The sequence below is a fragment of the Plectropomus leopardus genome, chromosome 2, assembly GCF_026936395.1.
Source record: "Plectropomus leopardus strain MGB_pleo_1.0 chromosome 2, ASM2693639v1, whole genome shotgun sequence".
NCBI lineage: Eukaryota > Metazoa > Chordata > Actinopteri > Perciformes > Serranidae > Plectropomus > Plectropomus leopardus.
This window is the reverse complement of record NC_142177.1, coordinates 24,652,697-24,676,986: the sequence shown is the minus strand read 5'-3', so window position 1 is coordinate 24,676,986 and position 24,290 is coordinate 24,652,697. Positions and strand designations below refer to the sequence as shown.

General features: G+C 40.4%; 2 protein-coding genes across 4 annotated transcripts in view; one reads left to right on the top strand and one right to left on the bottom strand.

Moving 5' to 3' along the window:
• Positions 1-7,716, top strand: part of arhgap9 (Rho GTPase activating protein 9) — a 62,993-nt gene extending 55,277 nt beyond the window's left edge. For all 3 annotated transcript variants that reach the window (XM_088088943.1, XM_088088938.1, XM_042505762.2), the window contains 2 exons: positions 2,791-2,896; positions 6,527-7,716. In XM_088088943.1, coding sequence (XP_087945069.1) covers positions 2,791-2,896; positions 6,527-6,713 — 293 coding nt within the window. In that variant the 3' untranslated portion in view covers positions 6,714-7,716. The remainder of the gene's footprint in view (positions 1-2,790; positions 2,897-6,526) is intronic.
• A 2,871-nt stretch (positions 7,717-10,587) lies between these two features.
• LOC121957215 (zinc finger E-box-binding homeobox 2) overlaps positions 10,588-24,290 on the bottom strand; it is a 32,448-nt gene continuing 18,745 nt past the window's right edge. Inside the window, exons 2-8 of the mRNA XM_042505750.2 lie at positions 21,266-21,553; positions 17,580-17,789; positions 15,739-15,932; positions 15,488-15,599; positions 13,752-15,250; positions 13,443-13,626; positions 10,588-13,356 (exon numbers count right to left, since the gene is read on the bottom strand). Of these exons, the coding sequence (XP_042361684.2) occupies positions 12,716-13,356; positions 13,443-13,626; positions 13,752-15,250; positions 15,488-15,599; positions 15,739-15,932; positions 17,580-17,789; positions 21,266-21,553 (3,128 nt within the window). The 3' untranslated portion in view covers positions 10,588-12,715. The remainder of the gene's footprint in view (positions 13,357-13,442; positions 13,627-13,751; positions 15,251-15,487; positions 15,600-15,738; positions 15,933-17,579; positions 17,790-21,265; positions 21,554-24,290) is intronic.

Below are 24,290 nucleotides of genomic sequence, written 5' to 3'. Positions count from 1 at the left end.
TAGATAAGGCCAGTCACAGTTTAGCCATTAGCCGAGATAATAACATAATTAATTTGAGATTTCAAGATAAGAAATTAAATGTGATAGGCCAGAGATTTCTATCAGCCCTGACATGTCATGGCTGATGGATGCCCTGGACACTTTTTGATTAATTTGAATTTATGCTCTAAAATATTTTTAAAACTAATGAGTGAGTGAATGTTACAGCACGAATTTTAACTGTGCAACAGCTGTCTGTTGAGCTAAGTTGATGGTTCGAGACCTCATGATGCGTATCAGTCTTCTCCTCTCACTCAATTTGTCAAAACTGGACACAAATAACCTCCACGCCGTCCCTCCCCATGTGAAGCGTTGGTAGATATTCTCCTGCTCCTCTGACACTGCTACACTGTATGATGTTTAAAATAAATAAGTTAAACGCATAGCCAACTATTATTAAGATATTGTTTTGTTATCTCAAGATTTCAAATGAATTATGCTGTTATCTCAAAAAACACACAGTTTTTTAAAATTTTGAGATCTGAAAATCATCCCATTATCTCAGGAAAACAGAGAAAAAAATGTATTCACGTATGGCTTAGGGCCTCCGTACTTTGGAGTAATGCAGAGAACACTTGTTATTATTATTTTTTTTTTGAATATATTTATTTAAAATGTTTATTCAGAAACTGAATCTGTCATGCATAATTTCGAAAATAATTACAGTATATTATAAGTTTTATGAGTAAGTTTAATAAACCATGTTTTATATTCAATATTCATATTTTCAATGCAACTGTTAACTACCAACTGCCATAATAGATGCAATCATGTTTACGTTGTTTCTACTATTTATATATTTATTTGTTTATTTCACCAATAAGTCCCATTGAGATCACAAATCTCCTTTACAAGAGGGATACGGCGAATGCTGCAGCCATGCAAAATCGCAACATATTAAAATACAAAAAATACATCACAGGAGAACAAATATTTAACACAGTGATCCACAAAGAAAAACAATCACATGCCTCCATCACCAACCAGAACTGGTCAGAGGGTACTGAAATGAGGTACTTTGGTACTCAAAACTCACCATGTTGTTTTTTCTCTGCAGTGCTTTTTTTGAATACTCACATTACTGGTGTGGTTTGAAAGAATCAAAACCAGGACAGTTTGTGTCCGAGTTCACCTCATCTGTACCCGGGGGCTTTCGCACTTTTTTAAGCTTCGATGAAAGTCATTTTCATCAGTATAATATATACTGTAGTGACATAACTTTTGGTTTTCCACTTCTAAAAAATGTTGCGCAACACCACACACCATATCATGAAAGATATATAGACACAATAAAATAAAATGGTGCTTCCCAAAAAGAAAATTGCATGAGCTCCAAAGCGAGAGAAGAATAATTACATACTGACAAAACTAAAATTTATTGAGAGGTATTGCATTCAAATGAAGTGATAGTTTTACTGCAAAAGAAAATCTTCACAGTATAATTCCCATGTTAACTGCATTTTTCACACGACTCCTTATATGCGTTATTCCGTATTTTTCTTCTTGTCAACAATGCCATGAAAAGACCAAAACCAGCTGTTCATATTTCCCCGTCTGTGTCTGTGGCACTCCATTCAGACATAAACACCTAAAAACAGGCCATGGATATGTTTAATTTTTTTTTTTAAAGCTAAATATTTTCCTAAAACAGCAGAGCACTGTAGGTTTCAAGGGATAGTATGCAAGATTGGCGGTTACTATTTGTAAACACGCTTGCCAGCAAAAGTGGAAGTAAAATCTAACCTCAGATTCACTCTCATATTTCACAGCTATATTGGTGTTTTTTTTTACTTGTCTCTTGGATCTTGATTACATTCTGGCACCCGACCTCACCTGAGTGCTGTGGGAGTGAACACCCATAAACGTCCCGAACACAGAAAATAAGAAAAGTAATACAGGCAGAGGGCAGAGTTTCTGCAGATAAATACACCGTCAGACACCTCCAGTGGGTCATAAGTGATGAATGTGAGGGCTTACCTCTGTATGAGTCTGTACATTGTTTTTTAAGGTAATCATGCAGAGTTTATCTTTCAACAAAAGTTTCTCAAAAAGAAACAAGTTGTGCATTTTTGGGAACTATTTTCAACTGCAGATTAATACAGATTTGATGCTCTCGTGAGTGTTTACAGGATCACATCAAAGGAAAATGTCATCCGACGTAGCTCAACTATGTTTTTGATAGTTAAAGCAACAGTTTAGGTCTATTGCAGAAATAAAATAAATCAGGCTTACATACACTTGTTAGTAGAATCAATTAGCTGATCACTGTTTTAATCTTTTCATGGGATTTGTTTCCTGTAAAAAAAACAAACAAACATGAAACAAAAACAACCAAACTTTTTCTTTAACCAAATTTTTCATCATTCAGTTGCATGAACATGTGTGAAACAGCACTGTATCATAATATCTTTAACTTATACTTAAACAGTAGATTAACTGGATTAATTTGAGGATACATTACATTCGATAAGAAAACTTGCATATTAAGAAACTGTAATATATGTAAACATTTTCTCAGAATGAATGTATATCTTATCACTCTGTGAGACTCAGCAGTTCACTGCTCATCAGACCACAGTGTTGATAGCTGATAAATGCACGCTGCACCATCAGATTGTTCATGCTAATACAGCACATGTGATACCAGTTAGAGGATGTAAATCAGGTTTCAGATGCTAATAAAGTTTATGACATGGAATGCAAATGATGACATTTATTGGCATGTGACTCGCCTGTCGCTCTGTGTTGCAGAGATGTCGGACTACATGGATAAAGTGGATCGTCTGAAGTGTCTGGTGCTCAACATGCCTCCTCCTAACCATGACACTCTGCGGTTCATGTGTCGCCATCTCAGACGGTGAGAGGGCGGGGGTAAAAACTGTGCACGGTACATCTCCGCTGATGTGTTTGTCTCTGCCATTTGTCTCTGTCCAGAAGATGGCACATTTCATAATGCTAGAATTTTCCCTCGGGGTATTTCAACACGAAGGAATGAACCAGATGCCCTTGTAGGAAAATCTCCTCCTCACAACTTTTTAAAAGTGACCACAAGGGGGGGCAGTTTCCTTGTTGTTCAGGGATACTTTGGCCACGGCTCTCGGAGTGTGCCAGGTCTGTACCAGGATCACACTGTTGTTAACTTTGGGTCCCTGTGAAGATGAAAAGGCTGGAGGAAGATGAATGGTGTACGATGTTGTGCGAGCCAGTTCCTTTTACAGTACATAAAATGTGTGTTTTTTACCGCCTATGGTTTTCCTTCCACTCCAGGGGTGAGTGTTCGTGTTCTGAGGCCGATGTTTGTGCCAGGGTGTGGTGGGCCCCATGAATTTGTCAACTCTGTGTCTTTCTCTCATTTTCTCCCCGCTGTCATTCCTCTCCCCCCTCGCTCTGTTTCTCATTTATTATCTCCCTGCTCAATCATCCCCGTCGCCTCCTCTCCTGCTCGCTCGCTACCTTCCTTTACTTCCTCTTCATTCTCTTCTTCTCCTTTTCCTCTTCCTCCTCTCTTCCTCCTCTTTCCATCCCTTTCTCCTTTTTTTTTTCTCCCTTCTCCTCCTCCCTCCGCCTTCCCCCCGCGCTCTCCTCCTTGCCTCGAAGGTCCCATGGGAGCCTTGTGGTTCGTCTGCTGGAAGGCATACCAACACCACCGCCGCCACCACTGGAACCTCTCTCTTTTCTCTCTCCTCGCCCTCTCCCTCGCTCGCTACGTTTTTTTTTTTTCTCCCTCTTCCCTCTCTCTCTTTTTTCCTCCTCTCTTTTTAATGTGGAAGTTTTGAGCAATTGCTGGCTGCTTCTGTGGCTTGGTGGGAATGGCATTTTTAGAAGAATGCCTCATGCTGTGGCTTAAACCCATTCCTGAGTCCCCCCCGATCACACACACACTCACACACACCAACATAGGTGGATACAGGCGGTGGATTTAGACATTTATGTGCACAAATTTAGATTGTAAAGTCCAGATACATGGGCACGAACATGTATGCTAAAACAAGATGTCATTGGCGGACGTGGATATTTTTAGTTACTGTCCTGAGTTTGTAAAAGTATAAAGATGTCACATGCTGACCGCAAGCATGAAGCTGTTTGGGCAGTTAGCAGTCATCTACTGTTTGTGCCTGCAGGCCCAAAGATGGTTCAAACAAGAGTCCACAGCCACGCTCGTCAGGCCGTGTTGCTTCGAGCTAAATGTTAATGTCAGCATGCTTACATGCCCGCAATGACAATGCAAACATTCAGCTGGTACAATGTTAACCATGTTCACCATCTTAGTTTAGCACAGTGATCCTCAAACATTTTCTGTCATGCCCCAGCAGCTTAAAAAGTTCAGGCCCACCCCGCCACCCCACAAGCTGTTAATCAGTCATTAACCCTTTGAAACATGGATCAATATCATTTTTCTTGTGCTGCATTTAGACGCCTTTCACAAGTATTTAAACCTTCCAACCTGAGCAAATTGGTTTGAATTCCTTTAAAAAAGGAAATCAATAACTTGGTCCCACAAAAACCAAAAAAAATTAGATTAAAAAACTAACCCTAGATAGATAGATAGATAGATAGATAGATAGATAGATAGATAGATAGATAGATAGATAGATAGATTTTTAGGTTTATTTTATTTATTCATTTATTCTTATTTCATTTTTTCACAGTTCTATTTTTAAAAATATTCAACATAATTTTAATCGCCTTTTTTAAATCATTTCATTTTTTTCTAATTTTTTGTACTTTTTACTAATTTTTGGGTTATTTCCTCTTACGCTGCTCATTGCCTTCCTCCAATGTTTTTAAAAGAAATCAAGTCAATTTGCCCAAATTTCAAAATTTGTAAATGTTATTCTTATGGTCTAAAACAGTCCAAAATGTGTTATGAACAACTCTTTCCCAAATTCAAAAGCTGGAGTGTAAAAGGTCAAATTTGTGCCACCATAGGGTGTAAAGTCTGGAGCTGCTCTGTTGACAATGAAAGATGAAATAAGTTCTAGATGACACTGAGAGCACCGGGGAAATGTTAGTATATGGGTACATTTTCTGTTTAAAGACTGAGACATCTACTGTAGAATAAAGCTCCTTTGGGTATAAAATATAAAACAATGATTCATTGGGTCCACCAAAGCAGCCTCCTATTCATCGTCTATGAAGCAGCTTCAGGCTTAATATTTGATGACATCACAAGTTTAAGACTGACTTCACTGGTTTTTGCCTTTGAGAGAGTGTAGCTCAAGTTCACAAATAATGATTGAACTTTTCTTGGCCATGGAAAAAATATGTTAGAATTGTTAATTTAGGTGCTGTGTCCCTTTAACAATTTTGGGGGCAACTTATGAATAAATATAATGATCCATGTTGAATTTCAGTGACATTAAGGTCAGCAATGACAGCATCAGCAAACTCTTATTCATTTTCTTTTTTTACGTAAATCATATTCATTCAACTATGTTTTACCCTGGTCTTTGTGCCTCCTGCAGTGGCACTATGCTCCCCCAGGAGGCCCGCCGAATAGTTTTAGAGCCACTGTATTTTGGGCTTAAACGTGGAAGTGCCAAAAACTGCAGTTCTTTGAATGATCACTTGAGGCCGGCTCCAAAATAAATCCTCGTAGACAGCCATGTTAAAACGCCCAACTTCACAGCAGAAATTGACATGTTTACAGCCTGACACAAAAAAGGTTTTTGTGTCTATAGCTGATTTCAATATTCATTACAACTATAAGGGGGTAATTGTTTATATAACTCTCCTATTTATGTTTTATTAAGGCCTGAAGTTAGGCATAATTAAGGGAGGGCCACTTTGAGTGACAGGCTGTCTGCTGTTGGTGTCGTCAGCTTCTCAGTCAGATCCACCCCTCACGCCTTCACAGTGCCAGCCTCTCACCCAAATATGGTAACTTCTGGCACCTAAAAACCAAGATGGCAGCTGCTGTAATGCCAAACTCGCTTCAAAACGGGAGTCCACAAACCAATGTGCGATGGAGATAAATCCGTATTATTCTACTGTAAAGTTTGGCATTTTAAAAAATGAGGGGGTTCAATGAGGATTTAGTCTGTTTTGGAGCCAGCCTCAAGTGGCCATTAGAAGAACTGCAATTTCTGAGACTTCTATCTTTATTTTTCAACCCTGGAGGTTTTACCGCTTGGTGTGTAACAAAATTTTATGGCAATCCATCCTAAACTTGTTGAGACATTTCACTCAAAACCACAAATGTCAACCTCATGGTGGTGCTTAAGGGAAATGTCAGGGGATCACAAAAAGACTCATTTGCAAACATCATCTGAAGATCATTAAAGTTAGTGCAGAAATTTCATGGCAGTCCATCCAGCAGTTGCTGGCATGTTTCGGTCAGGGCTCAAAGTGGTGGACTGACTGACGCTGCCATCCCGAGAGCCGTCCCGCTGACATGACCAGAGATAAAAATCCACAAGCTGCAAAAATTATATTTTATTTTTTGTTGATATTTTCGATGTTGAACCTCTTTCTGATCTCTCTGCAGAGTGCTGGAGCGTTCAGACACGAACCGAATGACCACCCAGAACATCGGCATCGTGTTCGGGCCAACCCTGATGCGTCCAGAGCGAGACAACGGCAACATGGCGGTGAATATGGTTTACCAGAACCAGGCGGTGGAGCTCATCCTTAGCGAGTTTGACCACATCTTTGGAACACGGGGCCCCTCTTGATCTTTTCGGACAGCGGGGGCCGGGAAGGGGAAGGGGGAGGGGGGGGTTCCCAAAAGCTCCTCCAGATCAGACGAAAGCACAAGTACTGCAGTATTTGTCCTCTTTGCCTGTTGACTCATGTGGTGTAAAATGGGTTTCACATCGAAAGATAATTACGGGGTAAAAAGAACCAGGACAGAAAGCTGCTAATCATGACATCTGGCCTCCATATAGAGCCACGCTAAAACAATAATAGTAAAACAAACCAATTTTAGCTGCATTACTTGTGTCTTTGACTGCAGATGTGGAGCGCAGCCCTAGTTACTGCTGGAGCGGACGGCTACCTTGTCACTTGTCCTGGATGTTTTAAGACGCGATCTAAAAGCCATAAAAGTGATTAATCTCCTCCGGTTAGCTGAGTATTGACCGGTTATTTATCAAGGAATGTGAGGAAGGTTGTGTCCTAACGTAGCACTGAAACTTAGCAGAACCATCTCACTGTGAAAACACATGCACCAGCACCTCTTGCAGAAAAGATGGACAGATCACACCTGCAGTGGAGAGCAGAAGATAAACTGTAAAATATGCAAACAAGCAGGAAACTAGCTGAGCGTGTGAACATGCCCGCGTCCCTGCTGAACTTATACAGTGTTTAATGAAGAAATATTTGGAGTTTTAACTCTTCAAAGCATAGGATGATTCTGCCAACAGGGCAGCAAATGTTCCTTTGTACCAAATAGTACTTTGTAGTGTGTATGGACCCTCGAAGCTTGCGTTATTGTAAAAATTTGGATCTGTCCTCTATTTTTATTAGTTCAAACTCCTCAGATTAAGTTAAAAATATAATTGTAAATATGTGAAATATCGCCTTTGTCAGCTAGAAACACTTTGCATACAGTGTTTACCCTAAACATTATGGATGTTAGCCAAAATCAAACTTTGCTTTTAAATGAAGAGTGTGTCGTTAAAATATTGCTTGGACCTAATCAACTCTCCTGCAATAAAAAAAAAAGATAAAAACTGATTTGATCTTTTTTTGTGACATTTAGTCAGGATGTGTGTGTGTGTGCGTGTGCGTGTGTGTGTGTGTGTGTGTGTGTGTGTGTGTGTGTGTGTGTGTGTGTGTGTGTGTGTGTGTCAGGTTGTTTTGTGCTGAGCGTCGGGTTCGCGTGAGAGATAGTAGAAGTGTGTGGAGGTATGTGAGGCCTCAGTGGTGCAGCGGGCGGAGGCATCCCCTGTGATTGGTGCAAAATGCTGCTTTTAATAACAGAACAAAAGAGGAACTGGAAATGCATATGTTTAAAAAATGTGGATTTTCCCCCAAAACCCTCTCACTCTCTCACTCTGTGGCTTTGGTAATTTTATATTGACTGTGGGTTTGGCAAAAGACAAAAAAGAGCAGAGACGAGGGACAGAGGAGGGGAGGGGGGGCAGGAGGAGAACTCATAGATTTTTGCGAAGTTTTATTAGATGTATTTATTCATTTTTATGTTTGGATTATTTCAAGTCATCTGAGTGTGTGACGAGGGGTTAACATGACGTGCGGCTGATTGATGGGGAGTCGTCTGAACTTTTGATCATTGTGTGTCCAAGGTCATCCCTATGTTTGATTGACACTGAAATATTTTTTACTTAAATAGACGACCACATTTGTTTATTTGATCCAAATGCATATATGCACACAGTCATCACAGTTTATAAACGTATCCCTCAGTCAGTACTGCAGTTTCTTTATGGTCTTTTGACAGCCGAGTGTCCCAGAGCCTCCTCACATTTTATTTTTATATTATGCAAAGAAAATATAAGGCCCTTAAATCGTTAATTCATAAAGTATTTTACTGTATCTTTTGTTCTCTCTGAAATAGAAGGGATTTTTCTGTCAATAAAACACCAGTTGCATTAAACAGCTGTAGCCTGTAGCTCTCTGATGTTTTTTATTTCACTTGGTGTGATGGCGCTAATCACTTCCTAAAATAGAATCAGTCCTTCAGAGACACAATCAAACACCCCGCCCTCCTAATCAGCAGTGTGCTGGCAGCAAACGTCAAACTCTATTGCTTTGTCTTTTAATGCTGCCCTGTTTTCGTTCTTCAGTTCCTTTTTTTCTTTCTTCATGGTATTATTGACCCTTAAACCTGGGCAAATTGGCTTGATTTTGTTCAAAAACATGGGAAGAAGGCAATGAGCAACTTAAGAAGAAAGGTCTCAAAAAATAGCAAGAAAGTAGAAAAAAGTACAAAAAACTTACCTGATTTTTCTTTTTAAAGGAAATGACCTTGAAAGAAGTGCTTAAAATAGAAGTGCTTAATAATTCTGTACACTGTTTTTAAAAATATAGTTATGACAACTATAAATATAGTTTTCTTAACATTTATCCCTCACTTTAAAAAAAAAACAAAGTCTAACTCTACTCATTTCTTGCAATTTGCTGGACATTTCATATAAAGTTGTTCATTGCCTTTTTGAAAGAAATCAAGCCAAGCTGTTAGGAGGTTAAAGGTTTAAAAACATGTGAAAGCCCTCTGAAAAGTGGTGACCATCCAGGTTTGATCATATCTGATTTACAACAACAGTCTGAATATTGATTAATAAATTGAGAACAATGCAAAATACCAATTGTGCTTCTGTAGCACAACTCAAATGCAGAAAATCTGCAAACCTTAAAAGAAATTAGCTCACAACAATAGTTTTTGATACATGAACTGACGAAACAGCGTGACCATGTTGCATCTGTAGGTAGTTATTCTGTTTGCTGCAACACTAAAACAAAATGTTTTTGAGTGTGTGTAAGTATTTATTAAAAAAAACGTGTAAGTAAGAAAATTTTGAAAAGGTTTCATATGTTACATGTTTTTCATCCATGTAACTGATTTAAATTTCATCATCCAAACCACTTTAAAAGGTGTAGGTACTTTATGGTAATTTGCTTGGAAAGCTTTATGTTAATGAATCTAGTTTTGTTTTTTTCTTGCAGGAAGAAATACAACCGTGACAAAAACGGGCCGTTTTTATTCTGTATATCATGACTTTTGTCTTTTGTTAGGTTGTGTAAAATTCATTTGTGAAGAGACACTTGTGCAGTACAATGTTGGAGGAACAGTGTGTCTGCCCACTAATGAGTCTGTATCTGTGTTCATCGTCTACAGACAGGCCTGCTTGCTCTGCTGCACCGTCACTACGGGGAATTGAAACTTTGAAATGCTCAGCCCCCAATCCGACAACCTGTTGCTTGTGGATGGGACATGCTGCACTGTTGCAAGTGATGCTGACTGTGGAGATTTGTGTGCACCACATTTAAAAGTCAAGGCACTCCTCAATTAAATGTCACCTTATTCGCCAAAAAAACAGCGGAGCTATCAGAGAAAATGTCACCAATTGTTGGTGCAACAGTTGACTAAATGCTGCTGATGCATGGCACCCAAAAGTAACCGACCTACATCACTTGTTATGGTTTGTTAATGTTACGGTTAGCCAATTGTTTACTCAGCCAACCGTTAACCTAAAGCTCAGTGTATCAAATACCAGCAGAGCCACTCAGCCCCTGCATGCCCCGGCCACATCCACAGGTTTACAGGCACCCAGCAGCCACCTCTGATGAATCATCATGCAAACAGACACAAGCAGCCACCCACAAAAAGTGAGTGTGAGCTGCCAGGCTGCAGTCGAGCTTCAGAACTGTCTGTTTAGACTGAAAATTTGTAAAAGCAAATTGACAGTTGACAGCAGAGTGAAAATTTAATAATTTAACCTTAATTTTGTAGCCGCTTGAAGATAACTGAACCGATTACACTTAAATCTTATGATTACATGCTCACAGAGGCTAGAGCAAGACTTTTTTCTATTAAAACACAAGAAAATGCTGATTTTTAACCAGAAAAATCAACAAAATACAAGATTCTGATGACAAACTATGTACAATTTTATTACAAATATCCACAAACATGCAAAAAACATATGAAAGGTTAATACAAAAGTTGCACGAGTGCCAGTAAAAGATAAAAAACACTGCTTGATATAAAACGTGTTCAGACACTAAGTGAAAGTAACCCACCTCTTGCCTATTTTTTTGACTCAGAAATATCAGGTAAGGAACTATGCACGAGTGGGATGGCAGTTAGTGTGTCACATATGCATATCTTTGGCGATGAACACACACACACACACACACACACACTATGACCAAGAAGAGTCTTTGGCGTATGGTATGCATGAATGCGACAAGCTTAGTCACACCTCATGCACCACTGTCTTATCTTGTCGTACCAAGGCTTTGTCGGATTACTCACAGCGTCTGAGTGCATCTGAGGCACTTTTCACGTTGACTACACTGCAGTCAGAAAGAGGAAGTTAAAAGCTGGTGCATATGTCCTGAGTCTTGACCTTCTTGCCACACCTCAACAGAAAGCCCAAAATGTGTGACACATCATTGAGAAAATAGGTTGCAGCACATGTAAATTATTCCGAGAAACAGGAGACGTTTTAGCATAAAGCAGCTCTGACTGATTATTACACAAACAGCAACACAGTGCAAGTTTTACCTGCTCCCTCGAAGGAAAAACCCCAAAGACTGACATCATCTTTTACCCATTTAACAAACAAAGATGCAGGAAGGACTGTCCCTTAATAACGCATACAATTAAAAAGGTGAAGTCTGCTGTTTTTTGTCTCAGAAATAACTAACCTATCAGTTCTTCCTCTTTTTACTGCCTGTTGTGAACTACCAAACTGACTGCTGATTAGTCAAAGCTACTGAGCACCATGGTGAACCTGAAGAGATGAGCTGGTTGTAACTTTTGATTTCACAGCATGAATGATAAAAGGAGGACTGCTTCTGGGACAAAGTACCAGCTGCATGTGTGTATTTTGATGTAAAACATATACAAGTTATTGCTCTTAAAATAGAGGTAAGGATTTGTATGTAATAATACCACAGGTAATTGATACTTATGAGAAAGAATAAATACACTAACTGAGAATCAAGTGATTCTGATTAATATGGCGGCTTCTGTAACATTTAATGTTTAACTTTGATGGCATGTTAAAGGGAAACCCCAAAATCAAAAATACAAATTTTTACTCTTACCTGTAGTACTGTTTATTAATCTAGATTGTTTCGTTGTTGCTCAAGAAAATTCGCAGACCTTGTTTTGAGCCATGAAACTGCTCACAACAAGGTCTGTCTGTAACTGGGGCATGATTTCTGGAAAGTGTCATTGGTGTTGAGTTTTTCAAATGTGTTTTTTTTTTTTTGCGCTTTGAGCACCATTAGCCAAGTGCCATCTTCATATTGGAGAGAGGGCAGACATCTCTATGACGGATATCTCCTATAGTCAAACAAAACAATCTAGACTGATAAAAAGCCCTACAAATAAGAGAACAGACTTGTATTTTTGAGTTTGGGTTGAAATGTTCCTTTAAAGTAACAGTAGATGTCTTGCAATCCAGCAATCAATCATTTCCTTCAACGTGTGGTTTCTTAAACCAATCACTCGTGTAAATCTACATGTAAACAGTCCAAATGTTTCAAACAAAGTAAACTGGATCCTGGACATAAAAATACAAAAGCCCTCTTCTTCATTGGTTGTGCAACAGTCAGCAGCAGCAAGCCTATAAAAAGTGAGATTTCTGCAAAGTCACATCTGGATATGTGACCTGATCTCTGGTAAGTCAACCCAAATGCTTTTTAGCTGTCCTGGAAAACAAAAAACAATGAAAAATAAACAGACAAACAAAAAAGAAAGAAAAAAAGGCGCTGTTGGTACATCAAGTCTATTTTGCATGATAAAATATTATAATTTGTGTTGTCACATATATTTTTTCTGAATGGCTTAATCCACTTAAAGGCCATCTATGCTTTGACAGTTCTGTGCATTTTTTTTCATGTTGTAAAAATGAGTAAAAAAGTCCGTGGAACTGTAATATTTATATATACATGTGTATGAGGAAAAGTCTATATATATATTTATATATATATATATATATATATATAGTATATGCATTGTATTTGGCCTTTTAAAGTCACCTTAAGTTTTGATTCTGGGTAAATCTGTTAAATCCAGGCTCAGTTCACATTTGTCCAAGTCTCCCTTCTGGTCCTCGGTGTCTCGGCCCCAGAACTGTCTCTCTGCATCGTCAACATGGTTTCCAACACTGTAACCATTTCTCTCATTCTGCACTCCGTTCTCTCCTGTAGGTGATCCGTGGATGAGACTACCTCCCAGCTCCTCTGCCGCTCCTGACAAACTCACATGTGCCTCCTCCACAGGACCATCACTAACTCCTGCCTCTTTATCCTCCTCCTCTTCCTCCTCCTCCTTGAGGACCTCTGCAGCTCCGTCCAGACTGGAGTCGCTGAGAAAGGAGTGTGCTGTTTGGTTATCCTCCATGGACAGAGGGGCGTCGTCAACGAGGCGGCCCCCGAGATTACTGCCAGCCCCTGGGGTGAGAGGCATCTCCTCCTGGTCCTGGTCTGGATCCTGGTCTTTGCTGCAGTAGGCATAGCGGTGGTTCATGTGCTGCGAGTACGAGCCGGAATGAGAGAAGCGTTTGCCACACTTGTCACATTGGTAGGGTTTCTCTCCAGAGTGCAGCCGGCTGTGCTCGATCAGATGGTGCTTATGCTTGAATGCCTTGTTGCAGATTTTGCATTCATGAGGACGTTTACCTGTAACGAACACAGAGAAATTGTTTCAAAGAATTTATGTATAGCACATGGCACATAACATGAGTGTTCGTGAGAAAGTTACAAACCTGTGTGCTCGTATTTGTGTCGGAGCAAAGAACTGCTCTTTTGAAAGGTTTTTTCGCAAATGTCACAAGCGTAAAGCCCCTCGTCTGTCTTCCTCAGTCTTTTCCTCCCCGGTCCTCCTTCTCCCTCTAGACCTTCATCCATGAGAGAGAGGTAGTCCAGAGCTCCACGGCTTAACACCTCACCCTACAGAGAAAAGATGAAAATGTGTATCACAATATACATAATAGTAGAGTTTTCATGTATTTTTGTAAGTGCCGCTGCAGTAATTTTGTTGTTGTAAACAAACCTGGAGGACAGGCTGTACTCACCATGAGAGCTTGTCTCTCCTGATGAATCTTTTTTAGCGTCGCCTCTGCGTCTGCCTCCATCATGTAAGCCATAGGTGAGAGAAACCCGGGGTTATTAGATGGCTGACCGAATGGAATCGCAGCCATGCCGTCATGTCCTGAAAGCCCTAAACCAGCCTGATTGAAGATAGGAAATCCATTATATAAGGAAGCTGGAAACATAGGCGCTCCGGCCCCGCTGTAGACCGGGTGGTGGTGAAGGGGGAGATGTGAAGTTGGACTTGGTCTGCTGAGCTGCAGGGTCCTCTCTCCCCGGGCTGAGGTGCCATTTACAGTTTTGTTCCTTCCCTCTTGGTCTGAGAGCTGCTTGGGCAGAGAGAGGTCCAGAGGCTCGTTCTGTGCGGACCAGGGGCTGCCGGTTTGGTTCCGAGGCGAGGACAGTTCAGGAGGACAGCTGGTGAGGTCGAGGCAGACCGGAGAACCAAACCCTGAAGAGGGAACCCTCTTTTTGACACGAGGTGATGACAGCTCCGGGGAATGGTTGACTGGTTGTCTTGGGCTTCCCTTTTCCTGGCTGGACCAGTATGCTCGTGAGGACAGGGCATCGTGGTGCGGCTGTGGTGGAGAGTGCATGGCCACCAGAAGCTGCTGCGGTACAGAGTGCCAGCTGGGCTTCGGTAATGGTGATTTGTTTTCAGAGAGGCCGTTGGTTACTTCACTTGGTTTGCTGTTCTCCGGTTGGAGACCCGATCTACGGAAGAATAAAGGTGGTGATGGGTGATCTTTGCTGCGAAGTCCCTCGGGCGCCTCCACCGCCTCTCGGTTCATCTTACAGAGGTAGCGCTCATGCTGCAGGAGCACCGCCATGTTGGGGAAAAGCTGGGAGCACCAGCGACACGTCACTCCAAGCACACCTCTCTCCCCTTCACCTGACCTCACTGCATCTCTTCTCCTGTCAGGCGACACCTTCCTGTCAGGCCCTCCTCCGTTGTAAATCACCCTCCTTTCCTCCACTGCAGCTCCTCCTCTGTCAATCTCCTCATCTTTCTTCACCTCCCTGTGAAGCATCTCCTGCAGCATCTGTTCAAACTTGGTCCCAGAGTGCAGGTAGGGCAGCAGGGTGGTCCCTTTCAGGATACTGGCCTTCAGAGAGAGTTCTGCCGAGGGGTCCCAGAGCCGAGCCAGGTCTGATGCTCTAGGGAAGCCTGTGGGGTTGTGGTCCTGCAGTGACAGCTGATGAGGATCCTCTGGTGCTCGACCCAGAGGTGCAGAATGATCTTGGGTCTGTGAAGTCAATGGAGAGCCTTTTTCGGTACTGTTTCTCCCCCCGCCTGCAGAGGGAGATGTTGGAAATGAGTGGTGGTAGGAGCTTTGGCTATGTCCATTAAATGCACCGCTGGCTCCTCCTGTGTTTCCATTTCCTCCACCACTCAGGCACTTTTTGCTACTTAAATGGGAGCTGTAGGAACCCGAGTGAGAGAAACGTTTCTTGCAGTTGGAGCACTCATAAGGTTTCTCACCTAAAGAATGACATGCAGATGGGATATATGAGTCAGAAGATGGTGAGAGCAGAACATTAGTAGAACATTTTTGCATAAATATCCTGTCCTGTCGTAGATTATTTTAACTTGTTTATTGTCAACACATTAAATTAGGTATAATTTCATAGTGGCAGGATAAGTAAGGGTTGGTGATACAGTGGAAACAATAGCAAATTGCTGGGTGAGTATAAATGTTTTGATGTTATTTTGTCTCACCGCTGTGGATGCGGAGATGCTCTTTGAGGTGGTGTTTGTACTTGAATGCTTTGCCACACTGCAGACATTTGAACTTCCTGGTCTCAATGCTGGGATCCAAACTGATCACATTCTGGAATGACATTGCCATTAGTTTTATAATATGACACATTTAAGGACAAATTTCAGGGTGTAAGGATGCTTTGATGATTTGGCTCACTGCAGTAAAAAAAAAATTAAAAAGGTTCTCTTGCTGTCTGTGTGTATCTCACCTTGTCCTGTACTTGGTTGTGAAGGGCCAGGTGTCGCTCCATCTGTGCCCTTAGGGTGGCAGTGTATCCACAGAGTGGACAGACCATGGGGCCCCCCTCCCTCTCCTGACAGTACTTGATGTGGTCCCTCAGAGAGGCCCCTCGCTGGTACATCCTGTGGCAGAATGGACAGGCCTGCTGGATCCTTCCTGCATCTAGAGTCCAGAAAAGGCGGTGATATTTTAAACAGATAATGGACATTTTCACATATTTAGGGACTATTTTTTATTTATCAGAGGAGGGGGGTGGCTGTGATGTGACTTTTTTTATTTTTATTTTATCTTGACCTTCTCCTAAGTTAAAAATATTTTTCCTTGAGCCTCCCTGAGTGACTGATGGAAACTGCATGTCCCTCCATCCACCATAAATAAGCCCTAACCCATTTTAAAAAAAATATTCATACCATATGCAGGTAATGGAGCTGATGCAACAAACAGATCGACACTAACAATAATTGCTGGCTGTGATAAATGATGCAATTTTGACAATTGAAAGAACATTGAAAGCGAACATGTCTTTCACACCTGCTGACAGGGGTTGGGGTTCATATGGTATTTAAAATAAATACAAAAGACAAACATTTAAAGATGTATGTCCCTCCCCTAAGCCAAAACAAAAAACAAAAAAAAAATCCTGCCCCAGTTCAAGAACATGCTTCTCCTCCCCTCTGAACAGTCCCTTATTAAATATATCTGTCCATTCACCAAACTGACAGCGGCTGGAACCTATTCCAGCATGCATTTAGGAATTTTATTCACTTTATATATAGGAACACATGAGAAAGTCTTAATTAAGTATGCTTTGATTCGCCTAAAAATATTGTAACATGTCCATGTTGTAATTGTAGCTATTTACATTGACAGTTATGTTGCGTATGGCATATTGCGTGGCTTATTGAGTTAAGATGTGTTATTTACTTGTATTATGATATTCAACTTGACAATCTATTAAACTATTTCGCAATTATATAAACTTGGTATATTTGTTATAAAATATTAAATTAGAAGCAACATATTAAAACTGTGGGACCCAACATTATACTGTTACATGAATGAACTGGTTAAACATGAATGTGTGAATGTGTGTGGGTTTTTTTTTTTTTTGTTTGTTTTTTTTTTTTGTCAAATCCTGTCATATGCCGTTTGTTGTAGCATAGGTGGCTGATAAGATGAAGTGTGAAAAGCTTTTTCCTTTCATTTTCTCAGAATAACATTAGCATGCACAATCTGATATGTGCTGTATCACCACTATATAACTGTCAGCCTGCAGCTGAGTGGTTCACAATTCTAACAATATGCTGCCTGGCTCAAGGGCAGTCATTTCAGATTTGATGACTTTCCATTTGGTATTGTGGTGTATTATGCTTTGTTTTTTTAGGCTCCTGTTTCAGTTGTGTAAGGAGGTCACGAGGTCAAAGGTCTAGGGACGGTTAGACCTTGAAGCCACGCGTACAAAATACCGGCCCCAGGTTAAAAGTAACATGGAATGAGGCTCCTTCCAAATAAGGAGATATTTGTGGGGTCTTGTGATTGATCACAACAGGTGAAAAGTTGTTTACTGACAAATTTATCGATGTCTGTACCTATATAAGAGACTTGTATGAGCTGTGAGAGAGAGATTCGCATTGGTCCTGAATCCTCTCCCAGGCAGACCATGGTGCCTGGTGGATGCTGAACTTGCTGCACTAAATTGATTATTATGCAACCAAGTCGGTGTCCGTGGAGGTTTCTTCATCTTCCACACATCATTGCTACTTAAGAAACAGCGACAGTATCACTGCAGCTGTTCGATCGTCAGCCTACCTGCTCCCTCAGGTGAGCGGTGCTGAGCTCCTGGAGACCAGATGGCGGGTGGCAGCTCATCGTGTCTGCTGCTTGGGTGGTAGACTGCTGCTGTGCCATTGTGGTTCAGGTGGTCCAACAGACTGGTTGAGGTAGAGGCCTTCCTCAACTGGGCCAGAAATTCATAGTGGGCCAGGTCCTCCAAGGCATTCTGGGAGTCTGAGTTCTTACCTTTGAGCAAAGAAAAAGATGAAAAGGAACTGTTATATAACAAAGACATTAGTTCCTACATTAAAGGAATACTTAATGCTTAAAAAAAAACACCTCAGTACTGAAGTCTGGCTTTAAAGAGAGCATATTCATTTCACTGCTCCTACTCTATTTATCCGTACCGTATCCTTGTTATGTCCTGTTCTTACCATCTTTTCATTTTTTAAATGTATTTACCTGTTCATCTATCTCTTATTCATCTGTTTTTTTACTTTTTATCTTTGTTTTATCCCCACTGATGTGATATCTTCTTCTTATATTATTTCTTGTATTATTTTTAATCATCTTTTATTGCAGTTATTCTTATATTCTCTAAAACTTTATTAATTTAGTACTTTAACTGCCTTTCGAGATCTGCCTGTTTTTTGGTTTTTTTTTTTAACTCTTACTCCTTTTTTTGCTTTATTCTTGTTTATCTTTTGTATATGCATTTTGGTTTTGCCCCTTTGTTCTAGACCTTTCTCTGTTTGGCATGTTTTTTTATGTTTATCTTATTATTCCCTGAGTTCCTGTCTTTATTATTATTAGTAGTAGTAGTTTAGTTTTAGTTTTACTCTCAGTTCAGTTTGTAGCAGCCGGCAAAAAAACAGCAGACTGCTCCTTTACTGCACAGCAGAGGATTGCTGATCCTGTGAGGGAGTGGGTGTGGCAGTGCAGAGGAGAAGGTGATTAGTGCTGGCACCTGGGTGAGGAAAAAAAAACTCATGCAGCGTGGAGGAGAACAGAGAGGAGTGAGAGTGATAAAAGGAGGAAATCATGTGATATTTAAATCAGTTTCTGGATATCTTTGTCCCACAAAGAGAATGTGATGTTTTAGTAATCAGAGCAGGAGTTGATCCTACAACCAGCTGGATTTTGTAACTTCCTGGACAACAAGGCATTGCTGGAGGTGTGTTGATCCCTGGAGCAGGAGGCAGGAATTGAATCTTGTTCAACTACTTCATTAACCTGTCAGATGTCACTGTGGACTTTTGTGCCTTGTTTGGGCCCTGAAGGCAAGTGTTTCTTTCCTGGCTTCTCTCCAAGGTAAGTTATATTATTACGTGTCCTTAGTTAAACTTCAAAAATGTATACTGCTATTATTACCATGCGATTGGTCATCGGTCACTTGAATGTGCTGTCATTCATCATTGCGGCCCCTGTCAGCTGTCAACAAGCTGCCATCTGTGTGTGGCTCAGTTGATGTAATGTATGTTCTGCTTTGCACAGGATTGTGGGTCAGAATATCCAGAAAAGCACGTTGGATTGCATACTGCAAAATCTGACAGGATGCAGTAGAACATCCTGTTATTTGTGGGACATTGCCTTTGACATATTATATATTGGGAGATACTATATCTTTTTTTGCCATAGTATATAGTATGGTAATATGGGAATTGGAATGCACAGCGTGTTTTCAAGGTCCTCATTTGAGTTATTTCATCAAGTGACGTTTGATTTTTATATCAGGATTCTGAATTTGGATCTTGGCTCTCTTGAGCTGATTGATGTGTTGTGTGTGAGACATCATATTGCAGTGTAAACTATAGCCATTTAATTTGATTATTATTTAGGTTCAGTATATTGGGATTTAATTAATTAAAATAAATTTGTGCTAGTTTTTGTTTTTTGTCTTGTGCATTTTTGTAACTAAGGTAGCTATGCAGGCTGTCTCTGTAATGTGACAGATTTTGATAATTCTCCTGTCTGGTGTCAACTTTACTTTAGATATTTGGAGATGAAACCACACTACAAGTTTAATGCTAGGGTTTTCAGCAAAAAAATGTATGTGTTTGGGAAGCACTGAGCATACGGCTGGATTAATGACATTTGGATTTTACTGCACCAGTTTTGTGAGACTTTATGTATGAATGTTTAGATATAGTTTTGCTGTGTTGAAAAGGGTCTCCAAATTGTTGTTTTCCTCAGAGCCATGCTAGTTTTCTTCACACATTTAAGGTAACGCAGCGTGACTGATTGATTTATGACAAAAAAACGTTATAACTGTTGTGCAGTGTCTGGGATTTTGTAAAATGTTGTATGTGATTCTGATACATACAAGCACTCTGCCTTATTAGTTAGATTTGAAGGAAAATATTAGTATGAGATTCTTTTTTTCTTTATTTAATTCAAGTTTCACTGAAATAAAAATCCTGCCCAAGAAGGCGGCATAAAAGCTGTGGTATGACAATAAAAACAATACAAAAATAGGAGAAGAATAGTGTCACACACTGCACAAAATACCATAAACAATGCTGAGGATGGGGTGACCTCTAGCTCTCACTTGGTAGACTGTGGGCCTAATATGGGCGACGGCCTTTGCAGAGGCCCGGGTTCGATTCTGACCAGCAGCCCTTTGCTACATGTCATTATTTCTCTTTTTCCAACCTGTCCTGTCTATCTTAAGCTGTGCTATTGATGAAAAAAGGCAAAAAAAATGGCCAAAAATAGTCTAAAAAAACCCTGCAGGTTAATATATGGCATTCGTGACCTCTCCTACAACTGGTTCGTCGAATGCTTTAATGACTGTAACTGTACGTGTCTTGTTCAAATATTCATGTGTGCAGAGGGAGAGAGGATAGAGTGACTGAAACTGAATCTAATGGGACTAAATTGTTTACTTGACTGACAGATAAAACAATGCATTCAGGGAACTATTTGGCCAGAAATGAAACTAGATTGAAGAATTCTTTCTGATTTGTGTCCTTGAGTGCAGTGACAGACAGACAGAGAGAGAAAGAAAGCCACGTGAAGAAGAGAGGGCGCCTCCTATCATGAATCAAGCCAGTCAGCTTACAGCGACTTTGAGGAAGATTTTTCAAATGTTTGCAGATGTTGGCATATTTTGAGCTGTTTTTTATGTGGTGGAGGGAAGAGCCTGTGCGGCTGAGTGTTGTAAAAACTCAGCTTTGCCTTCATCAGGCAAGGCCAAATCACACGAGGCGAGGGAGCTAAGTGATTGTTAGTAGGCAAGCCGCGTGAGCCTTTGATCTCTCCTAAATAAAAGGGAAAGCCTCGCGTCGCGCAGTGCTGATTTCAGTACCGTAACGTCACCTCTTTGATGCATGGAAATATTGTGACATTGTGTGGGATGAGTTCTTTTGTCATGCTTTCAGAGGGCTGCCTTTTCAAAGAGAAGAGTGAAAAAAAGGAACAGCTTGTAGGGAAGGCATGGTTTCACAAGGAGCTGATATGAAGGTGTATACAGAGGGCTCTGAGAGGCAGCGTGAGACTGGCGGCGTCTTGCATCAGAAAAACACTGTAAACTTGTTTACACATACAGTGGTGTCCTACACAGCAGCCTCATACAGTATAGGGATCAAATTTCACATAGCTTTGCTACTTTCTTGGCCAGATTTTCATTCTTCAGAAACAAAACAGGGATATTTCAGAGTTCACAAAGTAACTTAAAACAGCAAAAGTTTGCCAGTTTTTGTATACTTTAGGTTAGAACTTACAGTACATCCTCAGTGACTCCTGGCCCCCCTCCCTGTTAGCGGCAGATGTAGTAGTGGTGTCGTCTGCAGCCTCGGCCTCCTGCTCCACCTGTGGCCAGTAGTTCCTGCTGCCGGGGCTGAGGCTGTGCGGCCGTGTTGAGCGAGCAGGGCTGCCAGGCTCTTCCGTCCCCTCACTAGGTGTCAAGCTTGTCTTATCCAGGCTCTCCTGGTAGTCCTGGGGCTCCAGGCTCCACAGGCCCACCTCATCCTCCCCCTCAGATCCCAGTGAACCCACTTGCTCAGCATCCACTGTGAGACAGAGAGACAAAAGACACCGGATCAGACTGACAAGTTCTTTTTTGAATGCAATACAGCAGACAGACAGTATGCTCATTAGAGATGCATGATTTTGTAGTAATATATTTTATTTTCAAATATGTGATAAGAAAAATCAAACGAATGTGTTTGTTTTATCATAATTGAATGAAATGTAAATTATTATTTAGTGGTGTCTTAATACATATTCATATTCAAACATGATTCAAAAGGAAATAGACAAATGAGTTTTTTATCATTTCAGCTTGTAGATTAGGATCAAAGTTTACCAGAGACAATGCTAGATCATTTTAAAAAATGCCAGGAAGTGAGAGCAAACAGGGGAAAAACACAACCAAAGATTTAAGTATGTTTAGTTAATTCTAAAGTTTATATAACATGGTTTTTGAAGTCATTGTCGTACACTGGTGATACTCGTTAAATTATGTTTTGTCCGTGTTGTCTTTCTGTAAGCAAGCAGAATTAAATTGTGTCATGTGAGGTTGTTCAATGTGTTTCTTATCATGACATATTCAAAATGTTTTTTTTGTGGTTTAATGTGCGGATTAGGATCAACACAAGCAAAAAGGTTCAGCGTGCAACATACACATTTGTGCAAAGGAGATCCAGAATTGTAAAAAGAGGGCCTCAAGTAGAAATAATGATAATTTCAATATGTCGCTGAGCTTTCAGCACAATATAAAACTTCAGACACAGAAATATCAGTGTGTTAATAGTCATTTCTCATTAAGTTCAGCGTGATTTCCAAAGAGATGGTTTTACTCTGACAGTACTGAGAGTGAAATGTGGCTAAAACTGAAAATAAATTAATAGAGAAATTAAATAAAAATAATTGTATTTAATTAAGGTCATGACTAAAACCAGAAAAGTTTGTGGAAGAGTTTTTTTTTTTTTTGCTAATGAAATGTAAATACAGCTTATTTAGATAATAATAATAATTCATTTGTAATTTTCTGAAACTATACTGTTCAGTTTTTATTTGTATCAAATGATAAAATGTAATTTGTACTGGCACTGTCTGTATGTGTAATTGTTTCAAAAGAAAACAATTTGTATGACTGTAGAAAAATTAGTTTTTATGTCAACATTTTTGGCGTGCAGTATGTGATTTGTGATGCGGCAGGAATATGAAGCAGCAGTAACAAGAAAAGATAAATAACATGCTGTAATTTAAAAGTGTACCCTCGGTGCCCAGACTGCAGCACAACTGGAAAGGCGCACTACTTTTTCCCATGGCAAAGACAATAAATGACAATCACAAACACATGCCTGGGATTTCAGCTGTAGGCTCTTATTTCCAAGGCTTTTTTTGAGGACCCTGTGTTTTCCTCTCACTGATTGGCAATATCTAATCACAACCAAGTAATGACCATTTAAGAACACACATAGACTCTTTGCCAGTGCCTTTGAAATACATCACTGAAGAAAGCCAAACCATTGTCGGAGGGTGGGGGTGGGGGCACCGACTGTGCCAACACACAGAGGGCCAATTCTTCTTTTGAGTGTTGTTGTGAAAATAATGTTTCTGATGAGCATCTGATGATGATAACAACATAACGTCATGTTTCTTATTAGTTTAAAATAAATTTTCCTCTTTGGCCTCTTTTCATTAGATCAGAGTGAAAATAAGGTTTCACAGCTCATTAAATTAAAAAAAAAAACAAAAAACATAAACAAAGTTTATTCATTTAACTGTCAAAACAACACTCAGTCACTCTTGAAAGATTTTGTCTGAGCCGCTCCAAATACACCCTTACTGGCTGAAGCATGCAATAATTGATGAGTATTTTGCTTTCGACACAAATTCAGTTACGACCCACAGCTCACTGTGACACCGGCCAGAGGCTTTTCTACGTCGGCGGAGACATTTCAGCAAATATACAACTTTACATTCAGAAGACGCACACACGGATAACACACTCACACTGTTACTGAAAGAGCAAGAATGGGGCCCAGCATTACAGAGAAGGGGGCGACCCAGAAACACACACAAATAACACTTGATGAGTCTATTAACTAATCTCAAAATGCAACACCTACGTGTGTATCTGTTTGTATCATCTTGTTGCATCTTCATCCCCCGGCTTCTTTACACCTCTATAGAAAGTGAGCTAATGCAAAACTCTGATTCACCCGAGGCCAGTCATCCGAGCCCCTGCTCCATGCTGCAAGATGGGGCAGAATGACTTGCTGTTATGGGGGGTGAAATTGGTCATCAAATGAGCTTACCTACAGCAGACAGCTATGAAGTTATACGATGTAGTTGAGGTCGACCTATCAGCCCTGCAGGAGTTTCCCGGGATGATAGGACGCACCGCTGGGCCCAAAAAGAGAAAAATCTGGTCTGGATTAGCATTAAATTGGCTCTAATTTTCTCTCCCCTGACAGTGAGTGACACTGAGCCTATATGTGCTGTCATTAAAGCAGCACCGCGCTGGGATGGCTTTCATTATCGGGCCCGTTGATTTATTTATTTGGATAGCGATTGCATCCTTCAAATTGGTCTTTTTTTTTGTTGGAGCAGAACATCTTTGAACAGCGCAGGAGGTTTTTTTTGGGATCGCTTGTAAAAAGCGATACGTCAAGGTACAAAGGAGTGATGAATTCATGCAATGTGCAAGAGCTTTACGAATGTATAATTTGTTGGAAGATGCTGAACACAGAATAACACGCAGCACAGAAAACAGTACACTGCTGTTGTGCATGCACT